The sequence below is a fragment of the Quercus lobata genome, chromosome 12 (assembly GCF_001633185.2).
Source record: "Quercus lobata isolate SW786 chromosome 12, ValleyOak3.0 Primary Assembly, whole genome shotgun sequence".
NCBI classification, from domain to species: domain Eukaryota; kingdom Viridiplantae; phylum Streptophyta; class Magnoliopsida; order Fagales; family Fagaceae; genus Quercus; species Quercus lobata.
In genome coordinates this window covers 23,271,201-23,286,790 of record NC_044915.1, presented here as the reverse complement: position 1 = coordinate 23,286,790, position 15,590 = coordinate 23,271,201, and the positions used below count along the sequence as shown (strand labels likewise).

Below are 15,590 nucleotides of genomic sequence, written 5' to 3'. Positions count from 1 at the left end.
AGATGGTACTCTAACCATTGTAATAATTTACGCTACTGCAGCGATTTTCTTGTTGTACTACTTTATAAGTTCTATTTTTTTTTTTTTTGAAGTATAAGTTCCTATTTTTTGTGGCAGTTCTTGGTGACCTCTCCAATATAAATATTTATTTGGTTTTTTAATATACTTTGTTGAAACGAAGTCATTTCAAAGAAATCATATTTTTAAATAATAAAAAAACCATAATATATTATACAATATTGTAAATATGAGGGGAAAGCTGTCATTTTAATTCATAGTGTTATAGAGGAAATAATCTTGGGTTTCCTAGACTTGGTAACTTAATTTTGGAGGATAAAATAGGATTTTTTAATATATATAATCCCAAACCAATTCGAAAAACAAAAATCAGTACATTAGTCAACTTGGATTAGAGTGCCATTTGACACTCTGACCATCCTATTGAACCCTATATATGTTCTAGACTTTCCTATTTCTCAAATTCATACTTATTTTCTTGATTTTGTTTTGACGTTTTAAAGAATAATTTCAAACGTGGTTAGGTTTTAAATTATGAATAATCTTTGAGATACAAATTATTTTACAAACTACTGATATGATGAGTGATTATTAGTAAATGAAAAAATAATATTAATGGTAGGCCTAAATAATGAAATGAGAACTAATAAGAAATTGGTCACATTAACATTTTATAAAAAATGTTGTAAAATAATTTGTGATTGTAACATTACTCTTAAATTATTGATTCAGTTAATTATTCTTTTTATAGGATTAATTGTACCGACCATTACATTTCGGCATAACCCATTTTATGATTGCAACTTACAATTAACTACACTTCGGAGCAAATTAACATGGTAACTGGAACAATTATCAATACCATCATTTTATTTTCCGGTGGGAAAGAAGAAAAAAAAAAATCCAAAAGAAACATGCAATGCGTAAGATGAAAACTACGCATAATCTGAGTTAAGATGCCTAGAATCTCTAGATGATCAGACATACTTTCAGATATAAGGATTATCTAATCCTGGTGTTTCCTCCATAGAGATTTCTAGGACTTAAATATTCCTTTCTTCTCTATCGAATTATTCAAAAAAAAAAAAAAAAAAAAAAATACAAGGGATTGTGCAAAAACAAATTAGTTCTTTAGTAAGAACACTACGCATAGTCGTTGATCATGAGGGGATACAGCAGGTCAGACAGCAATAGCGGATATCTCATTTAGCATTTCCGAAACGTGCATAACAATATCCTTTACAAAGAGTGCTTCACGTCTGTCAGAAGTGTAGCCACAATAGAAAGAAAGAGAGGAAGAAAAAAAAATTAGCGATCATGAAATAAGATGAAATGAACCGTTAAAAATGAAATGAAATGCCAAAAACCTGTTTGGAATTCCTTGAAATTTAATTGATTTACACTGTTTCTAAGGAATGAACGAACCACTACTACAGGTTATGTAACAGCAAAAAATAAACATATATAATCCAAAGAATTGTATATTTTATTGTGCATGAAGTCATGAACTAGCTTTCGTTCAGTGGTTGTGGAAAGCTCTAACATGCAATTGATGTCTCTGTTTCCTCTAAATATCCAGTGTGCTAATGAGTTGGCTTATTTGGTTGAGTAAATTCAGGTCATAGTGCTAAAGTTTGACCAATTTATGTTTTGTCATTGCCCTAAGTCTTGCAAGCGTGCCATCCTAGTTTTGGCTGGATTTGCGAAAGAAAAAAGGACCTCTAGAGGAGTACCCCTTATTTCTCCTAACTATTATATATACAATGTGATATATATTTTTTTTTATGAATAAAGTTGCTATTGTTTTTCACAAATAAAAATAAATAAATAAAATGAGAGAGAGAAGAGAAGAAAGAAATAGGTCAAATACATTTTAATCCGTAAACAATATATTAGATTTTGGTCCTTAAAAGAAAAAAAAAAAAATCTCTTGTCGTATATTTTTTTTTTGCATTTCTCAACAAAAGTCAAATGAAAGTCAACTATTTGTAGCTTTGCTCATTTTTGTGAAGATAGAGATCATTTAACTTTTTAGACAAGGCGATACTCTTGAATTATATATATATTTAAAAATTGCGTTTCAAGCTGATGAAAAGAAAAATCTAATATAGAAAGATTTTATTATGAGATAGAGCAAAAAAAAGTGGAAACAGAGAGAGTATATATATACCGATTTGGTTTCAACTCCAAGCCTGCCAATGCTCCAGCCTTAGTCAAAGCAGTCTTCCATCTCTTCATCTTCCTTTCATCGGCTTGTGGAAGTGGTTTGCCGAATTTCCCCTTCTGCTCTCGCACATCACACGGAGGCACACGGAGGAAAATAGGAAGAACCTTTTGATTCAACCTCCTTTTGCAACTCAAGATCTCCACCAGCTCGTTGAGGCACCAATCGGAAGTAGCATAGTTTTTGGAAAATACCACAATTGCAATCCTTGATGTCCTGATTGCCTTCAGCAGCTCAGGTCTAATCACTTCCCCTTTCGGGAGGTTCTCGTCATCTCTAAACGTGCGGATGCTTTCTCCTTTCAATGCAGCAAGAAGATGGTCGCTAAATCCACACCGGATCTCGCCGCGAAAACTAATGAAAACATCATATTTCCATTTGCTTTCTTTTTTTTCTTTTTCTTCTTCTTCTTCTTCACGTCGAAAAGAAGCAGCAGCCGTAAGATAAAGTAGTACAACTAAAATAACGAGGGACAATTGGTCCAAATTCGGTAATACAATATTTTGGAAGGTAGTAAGCCTAATTTCATCCATGGTTGCAATGCAACACAGGGACCAAAATTTGACTTAATTATAAGAGTAAGAACAAGCTAGAAGTTTAGGGTTAACTTTACTCTGTATGGAGCATGCATTACTTCTATATCACTATCTGTGTATATATATAAACCAGGCAATAGGGCATGAGGACTCACGTTCGCGGAAAGACTCCCAATCAAAAGGTTTTCGTGGGTCGAAATCTGTAGCTCAACTGGTAGTTGGCATTTTCAACATAGAAATTGATCTAATGATCAAATTACCTAACTCTGTAAATATTAAATTATATAAAATAAAATAAAAATTCGGTGCATTATATTGTCTATGAGTTCACACGATGGAGATGTGAACGGACCCAGAAAAATCAGTTTGACCCAAATTTTGCGTTCCTGTTATATATATTAAATTGAAAACAGCACTTTAATCTAGATTAGCATTCAACGGACCTTACAAAAAATCCAATCTGAATTAATTTTATACACTATTTTTACTAGTTGGTAGTCTTTGCGCAACCAAGTTCTTCAAAGTAAACAGCGTCAACCCTTCGCCAGCTTAACTATTTTGCCCATGTGGTTGTCGGTGTACCACTGTATACACCCTTCGCCACGTAGTTCACTTTGTTAAAAGAAGAAGGTTTTTTTAGGTCACAGTATTGTCCACAGCATATCGAGCAAGACTATGAGATAATTTTATTATCTTCTCTCTTAACATGAGATTAACGTAATATATATATATATATCTAAAAATTGAAGCATAGCATTTATTACTGTTGCACTCTAGTTGAGCTACGTCAGCGCATCCACGTCATTATTTTTTTTCTTTCCAATTTTCTTATAATTTTTTTATGTTTATTTATTTTTTTTAATAATTACACTTTCTTCAATCTTTCTCATTCCCTTATCTTTTCATATCTTCACTACCCTCAACTTTAATATCACTATTCATCTTTCCTTTCATCCTCCTTTATTTTGTCTCTACATCTTTTCTTTCATCTTTCCCTTCATCTTTCTTTTCCTTACCTTTTCGTTTCCCCACTACTCTCAACCTTAATATCACTATTCATCTTTCCCTTCATCTTCTTTTATTTTGTCTCTTCATATTCACATCATTATACTATAAATTTGTCATTTTCTCTTCCATTTTTACATGGTTTTCCCTCACAAAAAGGCTCTCTCTCTCTCTCTCTCTCTCTCAATATTTTTTGGATTATTATTTTTTATTTTTCTTGCATCTTTACTTTAAGTTGATAAATTTTTGTGTTCGTTATAACTCTACTTTGGGTTGATGGGATTTAGATTTGTGTTTTTATTTATTTTTCTCTCTCTTTAATTGTTAAATGTTATCCTATTGCGTTATAAAAAATTAAAGATAATATATATGAATATAATATATATCATTCTATTATATAAAATGATTTGGGTAATTTGGTGTTTATTATTATTATTATTTTTAAAATTTTTTCTTTTTATCTTATTTTATTCATCTATATTATATCTAAAAATTGGAGCATAACATTTATTATTGTTGTGCTCTACTTGAGCCATGTTAGTATCCATGTCATTATCATTTTTTTTTCCAATTTTCCTATAATTTTTTTTTACATTTACTTTTTTTTTAATAATTACACTTTCTCTAACATTTCTCCTTTCCTTGCCTTTTCATCTCCCTACTACCCTCAACCTTAATATCATTATTCATCTTTCCCTTCGATCATTTTCCTTTATTTTGTCTCTTCATCTTTCTCTTCGTCTTTCTTTCCCTTACCTTTTCACCTCCTTACTACCCTCAACCTTGATATCACTATTCATCTTTCCCTTCATCTTCTTTTATTTTGTTTCTTTATACTCACATCATCATACTATAAATTTGTTATTCTCCCTTCCATTCTTTACATAGTTTTCTCTTACAAAAAGGTTCTCTCTCTCTCTCTCTCTCTCTCTCTCTTTCTCTCTCAATATTTTTTGGATTATTTTTTTATTTTTCTTGCATCTCTACTTTAAGTTGATAAATTTTTTGTTTGTTATAACTCTACTTTGGGTTTATGCAATTTAGTTTTGTGTTTTAAGTTTTTTTTTTCCTCTTTGATTGTTAAATGTTATCCTATTGCATTATAAAAAATTAAAGATAATATATATGAATATAATATAAATTATTCTATTATATAACATGATTTGAGTAATTTGGTGTTTATTTATTTATTTTTTTACCTTTTTTTTTCCTTTTCATCTTATTTTATTCAATATTTAAACTTAGCCACATTCTTCATATAATTAAATTATTTAAGTTTTCTTTTTTTTAAAAAAAAAAAAAATTAAACATATAATATTTTATTTAAATTCAAATAAATAAAATTGTACTCATTTTTTTAACTTTACACTTTCTCCAACCTTTCTCATTCCCTTTACATTTTCATCTCCCCACTACCCACTACCCACTACCCTTTATTTTAATATCACTCTTCATTTTTCCCTTTATCTTCCTTATTATTGTACTCATTTTGTTTCTTCTTATTATCATCCTTTTAGTATAAATTTGACATTCTTTCTTCCATTATATGCATAATTTTTCCTCTCAAAAATTTTTATTTCTCCCTCAATTTTTTGTTGGATTTTTTTGTTTTTGTTTTTGTTTTGTTTTGTTTTTTTTTTTTTGTTTTGTTTTTTTTGTTTTGTTTTGCATCTCTACTTTAGGTTGATAAATTTTTGTGTTTTTAATTAGAAGTCTACTTTAGGTTGATGCGATTTAATTGTATTTTTTTTTGTTCACTTTGATTGTTAAATTTTATCATATTGCATTATAAAGAATTAAAGACAATATGTTAGAATGTAATATAATTATATTATATAGCATGATTTGGATAATTTGGTATTTATTTAAAGATAATTAATTTGGTTTTTATTAATTGTTCTATATTTTATTTTTACTTTTTTTTCTCATATTATTTTATTCAACATATTGCATTATAAAAAATGATAAAATTAATTAGCCACTATCATTATAGAGTACTAGTTTATGGTTTTACGTATATAAAGAAATGAAATATATAGAATTTATATATGTAAACATTCACATTAAGTAAAAAATATATATAAGGTTTAAGAAAAAGTATATGCATGGTTTTTATTAACTTAAAAGATAATGAAAAACCAACTGTTAATAAATAGTAACTAAAATAATAATATTATTACGCGCAACGCGTGGGTTTGCGACTAGTTGATTAAAAAGATGAGAGTAGCACTGCACATCATCAATAAGCAACCCACTATAAGATAGAACCTTTCTATCATTGATCAACCTTGACCTTAGAACCTGCGAGTCTTCCTCAAGGACAGCTTCTGTAATACCAATATCTGAAGCAAACTGAAGTGCTTTAGAAGCAGCTAAGGCTTCGATAACTTCTAGAGAATAAGCCTGTGGGACTTGTTGCAATAAAGAAGCAAGAACCAAACCATTTCTGTCGCGAACAACCACACCTATACTAGACTTGCTTACCTCAGAAAAAATAGCTTCATCGAAGTTTATCTTCATCAAATCTGCAGGTGGAGGCTGCCAATGAACTCGAGGTAGTGGAGAGATCGAAGCTGTGGTAGTGGATTGATGGCCAAAAATTCGTCCAGGTGTCCCTTACTTACATGAGCGAGCTCACGCAGATTACAGCTGGGCTTGTATAGTTGGGTCAAGTTTCTATGAGTCCAGATTGACCATGCCATGAATGCAAATGTTGATGCTCCTGTAGAATCCATGATAACAACTCCTTAAAATCCAGAAACTAAGTGGACATACAGCAAGCCTAGAGCTCAGTATCCAGACCACACCATATCAAGTGTAGGACACAACCAAAGAGCATGGATGGTATTTTCTGTAGTCTCATGGCATCTATCACAATGATGATCATTGATGATGGTTTGACGCACTAGATTCAACTTTGTTGGCTGTGAGTTTCGGCAAGCTCTCCAAATAAAATTCTTCACCTTATTTAGTACATGCAGTGACCAAATTTCCTTCCAAAGACTTTTTTGCTGCACTTCAACACCATCCCGATGCATTAGCTCTGCCTCCTCCTTTAAGAAACAGTAACCGGATTTACAAGTGTAGTTTCCATCCTTCGCCAACGGCCAAAATAGAGTATCATCTGACTTAACCCATGCTAGAGGAAGTTTTTGATTAATTCAGCTTCTTGTGGAGCAAAAATTCCATCAATCATCCCATGGTTCCATTGTCTTTGTTCTGCCTCTATCAACATGTCTACTATGGCATCCTCCATTGAAGGGATTGAAGGTGATGACACTAACGGTGGGTGTTTTCTTGGCAACCAATAATTTTGCCAAATTTTGACAGAGTTTCCATTTCCAATACGCCACCTCGATCCACTCAGAAGCACATCCCTTCCTTGTAAAATGCTCTTCCAAGCATAAGAGCCCGATCTTGAATCCTTTGCCTCCATGATTGAGCAATTTGAGAAAAAATGTGCTTTGAATACCTTGTAAAAGAGAGAGTTTGTGTTTTTCAGCAACCTCCAAGCTTGTTTTTCCAACAAAAGAGTCATTGAATAAGGCCAAATCTCTAAACCCCATTCCTCCCATTGTTTTAGATTTTGTCAACTCTTCCCACTTCACCGAATGAATTTTTCTCCTATCTCCCTTTTGGCCCCAAAATAATTTTTTTTTAATCAAGGCCTTTATGTCATTGCATAAGCCCAATGAAAGCTTAAAACATCCCATAGTGAAATTTGGTATAGCCTGAATGATAGATTTTAGCAGCACTTCGCGTCTAGCTTAAGAAAACAGTTTTCCTTCCCATCCCTACAACTTTTGCCAAACCTTTTCTTTTATGTAATTGAAACTCTCTTTCTTATCCCTCCCCACCGAAGAAGGCAGACCAAGATATTTCTCATACTGAGTAATTTCTTGAAGTCCCATGGCATGTTTGATAGCTTGCTTTGTAGTCTCTGGTGTGGATTTGTTGAAAAATATGACGGTCTTATTTTTATTGACTTTCTGGCTTGATGCTTGCTTGTAGGAGTCCAAAATATGCAGCACATTTTCACATTCTTTAGAGTTTGCCCTGCAAAACAGAGATTATCATTTGCAAACAACAAATGGGTTAGTTCAGGTCCTCTTCTACACAAAGAGAAACCTTTTATATCACCCATTCTTGCTGCCCTATTAATGAGCCCATGCAATCCTTCCATACAAAGTAAAAATAAAAAGAGGGATAGAGGATCTCTTTACCTGATTCCCCTTGAAGGATACACCAAGCCCTTAGGCTCGCCATTAATTAAGACAGAGTAGGGTATTGTCTTGACACACATCATGATCAGGCCAATCCATTTCTCACTAAAATCCATCTTTCTCATTAAATTTTCTAGAAAAGACCATCTTTCTCATATGCTTTGCAAAAGCAAATTGGTGTTCAGTAATAATTTTAGGCAGCAACTTTTTCAATCTATTAGATAGCACTTTTGAGAAAATCTTATAAAGCACATTACACAAACTTATAGGATGATATTTAGTAATATACTCAGGATTTTTAATTTTTGGAATAAGGGCAACAAAGGTATGGTTAATATGATGGGGTAGTGTACCTGAGTTTAGCCAGGATAGAGCAGAGCTAATCACGTCTTGATTCACCGTAGGCCAAAAGTGTTGATAAAACAATGGAGGCATCTCATTTGGGCTAGGGGCTTTGAGTGGGGCCATTTGTTTCAAAGTTGTTGCTACTTCATGTTCCATAAATTCTCCAGTTAACAATTGGTTCATCTCTTCAGTTATGATTTGGGGTATTTGATCCAGTGTAGTGACTTGATCAACTGGAGTAGAAGTGGAGAGCAAGGCTTGATAATAATTGAGAATAACAGATTCTATACCTTCGGGGTTGTGCTGCCAAATATTTTGGTCATCCCTTATTCCTCCAATCATATTTTTTCTATGTCTTTGGGTGGCTTTTGTATGGAAATATTTCGTATTTCTGTCGCCATTAGTCAACCATAGTACTTGGGAACGTTGGCTCCACATCTGGGCTTCTCTGTCCAGAAAAATATTAATTTCATCTTTGAGCTCCCAGACTTGAAAATTAAGTCCATTTCTCACAGCTTTCCTTTCAGCCTGAACCAACATCTTTCTCTGCCTTTCCAATTCCAATTTAACATTCCCAAATATATTTCGATTCCACCAAGATAGATCTTTGCCACATCTGTCTACCTTTTTAAGAATGGCATCATCACCCATTCCATGAATCGAAGAGCACCAAGAAGCCTCTACTGTCTCCCCACATCGAATATCTAAAAGCCATGCACATCTCCTCATCAAATCTATTTTTTTTTTCCTTGGGGGAGGTTCCAATTAGGATGCATTTTCAGGTCAATTTCCCCTTATTTTCATTCGTTAGAAAATGTAAAGTTGCAATAATTTTATTTTTCCTGTTTTTGTTTCCCAAAGTGTTACATAAAGCGGCATAATAAATTAGACTTAAGTCTTTTTAATAATATTGTAGCTCAACTCATACTTTTTGGTATTTTTAATGGAAATATTTAGGGTTTGAATATAAGATTCAAAGTTGAGAGAGAGAGAGAGAGAGAGAGAGAGAGAGAGAGAGAGAGAGAGAGAGAGAGAGAGAGAGAGAGAGAGAGAGAGAGAGAGAGAGAGAGCAAGTAATGAGTGTGACTGGTGAGCCATTGTAGTGGCAATGGATGGCAGTGGTACATTGTGGAAGACTAGAGTCAAGCGGATGAAGGACCATGGGAACATTCGAGTTCCTTAGGTTTAATCTGATTCTTAAAATAAGATTTTGTCTTTCTTCTACTTCTTCTTCTTCTTCTTTTTTTTTTTTTTTTTTTTTTTTTTTTTTTTTTTTAATTTAGTTTAATAATTAGAAATTTAGAATTGATTTGTGTATAAATCAAAGAATAGTTTATATGTTATCTTGAATTTGGAGGGTCCACAGGCAAAAGGCCAGCTTTTTGGGTTCATTGTTTCAATTCAATTTGGATTAGTTCTCCAAAAATTTATGGATCAGTTTTTTTTTTTTTTTTTTTTTTTAACAAGTAAATTTTTATTATAAATAGAAAATTAGTACCACATGCATATATTTGTTAAGAATTTTAACCTTAATATTTATAATAAGAGAGATACTATGTCTACAACATTTTTACAACAAATCACAGGTGGTTAGTTGTTATTAGTTCAAATTTGAAACTAATACTAAGACTACTTTTTTGCCTTAACAATAACAACTAGTAACAACTTGCTACTTAAGATTTGTTGTAAAAATGTTGTAGACATATCATTTCTCTTTATAATAAACATCTACCAATCATTAAATCAAACTTAAATTAATCCTAAAAATCTAACATCAAATTTGAAAACAAACCCTAAAGAAACAAGGTGTACCAAACCTACTAGGAAATATCACCACACAACATATTAATGGGTCCTCGACCCTCAGGTATATTAAACTTAGTTACATGTACTCTTTCTATAAAAAAAAAAAAAAAAAAAAAAAAAAAAAAAAAAAAAAAAACTCTATTTAATAAAAAATTTTCCAAACAATGGAAGCACAACTCTTACAAAAATGATAACACATAAAAAGAAGAAAATAACAAATAAAATTAAGGACAAATTTTATACAAGTAAACGGTAAAACAATTACAGCAAGTACACTTATTAGCTTTAGGAACATCACTCTGGCAACAAGCGGATGCAGTTGGAAGGGATTCCCCAAGTACCACTTATTAGCTTTAGGAACATCACTCTAGCAACAAGCAGATGCAGTTGGAAGGGATTCCCCACTCTGTTTTTCAAAAATGCTTTCAACAATTTCCTCTATATAGTTTAACTCTGGGTTGTAAAAGTGATGTAGAACAGATAGCACATACCTTCCTGGAGCAGCAGAGGCACAGGAAGTTACAACGCAATATTAAAGGGGAGGTGCTAGTAGAGGCTATCGGGGTGACAGTGTTGGAATTGCATGAAATTTGGTAGGTTTAAGGGAAACGGTGTTTGATCCAGATTCATTACTTGCCATGAGTGTCGCCATAATTTAGGCGAATTCCTTCATTAAGACCTCGAAAACAGTGTTTTTGCTATTTATAGAAATATATTTTTTTTCTTAATAACTTTTAGTTTAAAAGTCAGAATAATGTTCCGTCTGTTTTGGAATGACCCTTAAGGCCAATAGTTTATAATTCTGCATTTAACTCAATTTTTCCATTTTTGGTAAATTTTGGCATTTTGTCACCTAATCGCATAATTAGTGTGAATTAGGGTTTTAGATGTTTTTCTTAGTATTTATATGTTTTGTAGCTGTTAGAAGCAAATTAGACTATTATCAATAAATATAGACTTTTGTCAAATTATTTCTTTGGTGGATTCTAGTTTTCTTTTTCTCATGGATTCAAGGAAACCGCTCGTGGATTTGAAGTTTGCTACCAGAAAATAACAATTTAGTTTCTGTTCTATTAAGAGAGTATCGTGTATGCTTTCTTTAGGCTTTCACGACATCAAAAAGTAACAAAAAAAAAAAAAAACAAAAGGTATTGATCAAGATTGTAATAGAATTTTAATGGAGAAGAAATTAAAATACTTACAAGAATTCGACACCAAGATTTAAAAAGAACACTTGAGGTAAAATTACATACTATGTAACAAAATTTTGTAAAAAAATTTCTAGTCACTTCCATTTTATAACATTAGTATTTCATTCTTCTTCATAAATTTTTTAATAGCTTAACCAAGTCTTTGGATCAAGTGGTGCATCCATATTCTCCCATTTGGGAGGACATGGGTTATATCTAAAGGGGGGCTGAGTCCCCTTTACTTTGATGTTAATTAGTCCCCATTCACTTACTTGTAAAAGAAAAAAAAATGGCAATAGTCTAAGTGGTGGATACACTTCGTACAAAACAATATAGGTCATTCTACATCTTAATTTTTTCCCACTTTGACTTTACGTCCCGAGGTGGTAAACTAATTTAGAGTGTAGTGAACTTTTGTTGTATCTTTAGTTTTAATAAAATTTTTTAGTTTCATGTTTTATTATTTTTCGTAAATGTTCATATTTTGATATCACTATAAGATATTAAGTTGATTGAGGATATGTGTGATGGAGTTGTGACTAATGTATGTAAGAGTAGTAGAGAAATATGTGACAATATTTAAAAGATAAAATTTACTTAAGGTATTGTAGCTTAGAGTTTTCAATTAAATTCAATTATATAATTACATTGACCAATAAACAACACGATTAAATTTAATTGTCTTTATCAATGTATTTTATGAATTACAACAAATAAATACTCCTTACATTTTATATTGTGTGCTATTTCGAAGATCTAACCTTTTAAGGGAGGATCATCAATACATTGTTTTTCACACACATATGTATAAGTTTCCAAAATGACCCTTGTAGGGACTAGGGCCCAAAATAGTGTATTGGGCCTTGTTTGAGGAGATTGATAAATCCGAGGAGGAGCAAGTAGTTGTTAAATGTTCCCAATTAAATCCGAGGAGGAACTCCTCTTTAGATGTGATGAATATAGCTCATAATATGTACTCCATCTGTTAGCATAATCCTCCAGAAAGTTCCAATGATAGAGACATGCTTCATGAACATACAAGAAAAAAGGAAACCTAAAAATATCTAAGGGAAAGCTACCACCACCGCATTAAATGCATTGCAGCTACTTTTCTGGCCGCATTTATGTGGAGAAGACCTCTGAATAGTACTATCTTGGCTACCACAACTCATAAAAAATCAGAGAGGGTGTCTGATGGAACATGTACTCCAGTAAGGGTTCGGATGATCAACAGGTGGAGGGTGAAGATGATCCAAAGGAGGATATATAAGGTGAAAGACTCTTCATGGAGAGGGGATCGAAAAAAAGATAAAGGAAGCACTGTAGCAATCTCAATTGTCTCTGTATTTAACCGTGATGAATATACATAATTGTGGCCTCCTCGGAGTCTGTTGATATCAATACATCTTATTTGTGCCTGATTGTCATTTAATTTCATATTAGTCGTTGTTCAATTCATTAGGATTTAGTTCTTTGACCCACTCTCTACAAATTTATTGTATTGGGCTCATTGGACTGAGTTCCCATACACTTTGGGTTTGGGCCACAAATCGGAACACTACAACCCTCAAAATCAAATTAAAAAAGAAAAAAGAAAATTCAATTTTCAATATATATATATATATATATATATATTGCTATTAATAAATTTGCAAATATAGTTAAGGGTGAGTGAGACAAGTTGAAAATATAAGTTATGCTATGGATATAATAAAAATTTACAACAATTTCACAATATTTTCCAATTATATATATATATATATATATATTGCTATTAATAAATTTGCAAATATAGTTAAGGGTGAGTGAGAAAAGTTGAAAATATAAGTCACGCTATGGATATAATAAAAATTCACAACAATTTCACAATATCTTCCAATTACATTTTCACAACAAAATGTATTTTTAGTGACAAAAATTAGTGAGGAAATATTTTTCGTTGCTAAAAATACAGCTTTAGTGACGAAATATGAATTTCGTCACTAATAATGAAAAAAATTATAAAATTCAGTGACGGAAAATAAATTTTGCCGCTATTGTAATTTGAAAAAATGGGTGCCAGTGGAAGGAAACTTTGGTGTGAGTTTAATTAATCTATAGTGACGAAATATTTTGTCGCTAAAAGTTGAAATTTTTAGTGACGAAATATTTCATCACTATAGGTATTGCTGTGGATAGTATTGGTGACGAAAATCATTTCGTCACTATAAGGAAGACTTAGCGACAAAAAATATTCGTCACTAAATATAATAATAGTTTTGCACTTCCATGTTTTTAGCGACGAAATCACAATTCATCACTAAAAGTATGCTTTAGCGACGAAATATGAATTTTGTCTCTAAAAATCTTAACAAAGCCTGGGTCTTTAGTGACGAAACTGGAATTTGTCGCTAAAAGCTTAAAAGCCTACTACATTTTGCGACGAAGAGGTAGCAATAGTGATGGACCAATTCGTCGCTAAAGACCACTATAAATACCCCTGTTTGTTTTATTTCTTCCTATTTTCTCCTAAGCCTTCACCTTCGTTCCCAAAAGAACCCAACCCACCCCGATCCCAAAAGAAACCACCTGTACTGTCGCCTATAAGAACCCAATCCGTCGTCGATAACCGTTGCCGATAACCCACTGTATCGTCGCCTATAAGAACCCAATCTGTCGCCGATAACCTACCTATACTGTCGCCGATAACTGTTGCCAATAAACTACCTAAACCGTCACCGATAAACCACCCGAACCGTCGCCGATAAGAACGATTCGCAACGATTTTTGAGCACGTTGATTCAAGGACCACCTGAACCGCCGATACGAACCCACTTGAGCACATTGTCGCTGCCAATCTGAGCACAAACCCAGCGAACCATTCGCAACAATTCGCAATTGGTGACGCTTCGCCTTCCTTCGCGCCGGTGACGCTTCGCCTCCCTCTACGCCAGCGACGCTTCGCCTTCCCTTCGTGCCGGCGTCACTTCGCCTCCCCTTCGCGCCGGCGTTGCTTCGCCTCCCCTTGGGCGAAGTGTCAATGGTGCCAGTCCTGGGTTCGTTCTCTTTCTCTTTTTGCTATAAATGTCTATGAGCTAGGCCTATGGTTAATGGGTTTTTTCTAGGTTTTAATTTTTTTTTTTCTTTCTCTTTTATGTGTGTTTTTTGGTGCAATAAAATCTTCATTGGAGGCTTAGCCAAGGACACCACCTACGGTAAGAGAGAGCATTCTATTCTTTTCTATGATTCTCTTGATAGGTGTTTTTGAATCTGTAATGGGGGGGTTTGCTATTGTTGTTGTGTGTGAAAAGTTACTATTTTTGCCTGTTTGTTTTCGTTGATGGGTATTGTTTGAATGTTTGATATATTATATATATATGATGTAGTTCTTGTTGGTGTTTGACTGAGTTCATGTTTGCATTGTAGTTTCTCTATTGCAGTGATAATTATTATTATTTTTTTTTTGGTGGATAATTGTTGAGGTGTTTGATTGTGATATGTGTAATGAATTTGAATTTTGGACCAGGTTGAGATCAAAAGAACCATTCCTAAAGGTTTTGCTTTTGCACAAGCTAATGAAATCAAAACAAAGAAAATTTTTGTTGGTGTGATTCCAACTACAGTCAGTGAAGGTCTGATGATTGAACTTTTAGCATTTGATTAAAGTTTGTTGTTGTTGTAACTGGACTGATGGGTTTGTGCTTAAGCTTAAGTACTGAGCTAATTTTGGTTGGGATTTTTTTTTTTTTTTTTTGGTGGGTTATCCATTTCTTAGTAAACTAAAAGTTTTTTTTTTTTTTGGTATGTGGGCTAAAGCTAACTAAAAGTTATCTTTCTTTTATCTCCATGTCTCTTTCTCTTTTGTGGCTGAAGAAATTGTGAGGAACAAGGTGAAGAACACAAGTTAACTTTGGATTTTTTCTGAAAGTTGTAAACTTAGCTTGAGAAAAGTAAGTAAATTCTAGTTAAAAACTTATAAAACTCTATACTTGTGATGTTGGAAATTGGATTTGTGGTGGTATGTTGTATTGGAGCAAGCGGGCAGCTTGCATGGTATTATAAGGTAGTTTAAACTAATATTGGGAGTATTTTTCATTTCTTGCAAATGTGAATGACTATGCTTGTTTAGATGTGATGAATAGTATTTTATTTGATGTCAATACTTGTAAGCATTATAGTTATGATGTTTGTGATTGGTTTTGTGGTGAGTTGTTGTGTTGAAGTAAGCGAGTGGCTTGCATGGTGTTATAAGGTGGTTTAAATT

The 15,590-nt window shown here is 32.8% G+C and overlaps 1 protein-coding gene across 1 annotated transcript; it reads right to left on the bottom strand.

Annotated features, from left to right (window-relative positions):
- Positions 1–1,198: 1,198 nt before the first annotated feature.
- On the bottom strand, positions 1,199–2,775 carry LOC115970412 (toll/interleukin-1 receptor-like protein). Its single transcript, XM_031090049.1, has 2 exons — positions 2,189–2,775; positions 1,199–1,277 (listed from the first exon to the last, which is right to left on the bottom strand). Exons 1-2 carry the CDS (start codon positions 2,773–2,775, stop codon positions 1,199–1,201), a joined length of 666 nt encoding a protein of 221 aa, XP_030945909.1.
- Between the last annotated feature and the right edge of the window lie 12,815 nt (positions 2,776–15,590).

Bases quoted from the DNA above. Each gene is read 5' to 3' on its own strand.
- LOC115970412 (XM_031090049.1), bottom strand. From the start codon at position 2,775: ATGGATGAAATTAGGCTTACTACCTTCCAAAATATTGTATTACCGAAT. The intron at 1,278-2,188 runs GTATATATATAC...CACTTCTGACAG, and splicing joins TTGGAGTTGAAACCAAATCG to ACGTGAAGCACTCTTTGTAA.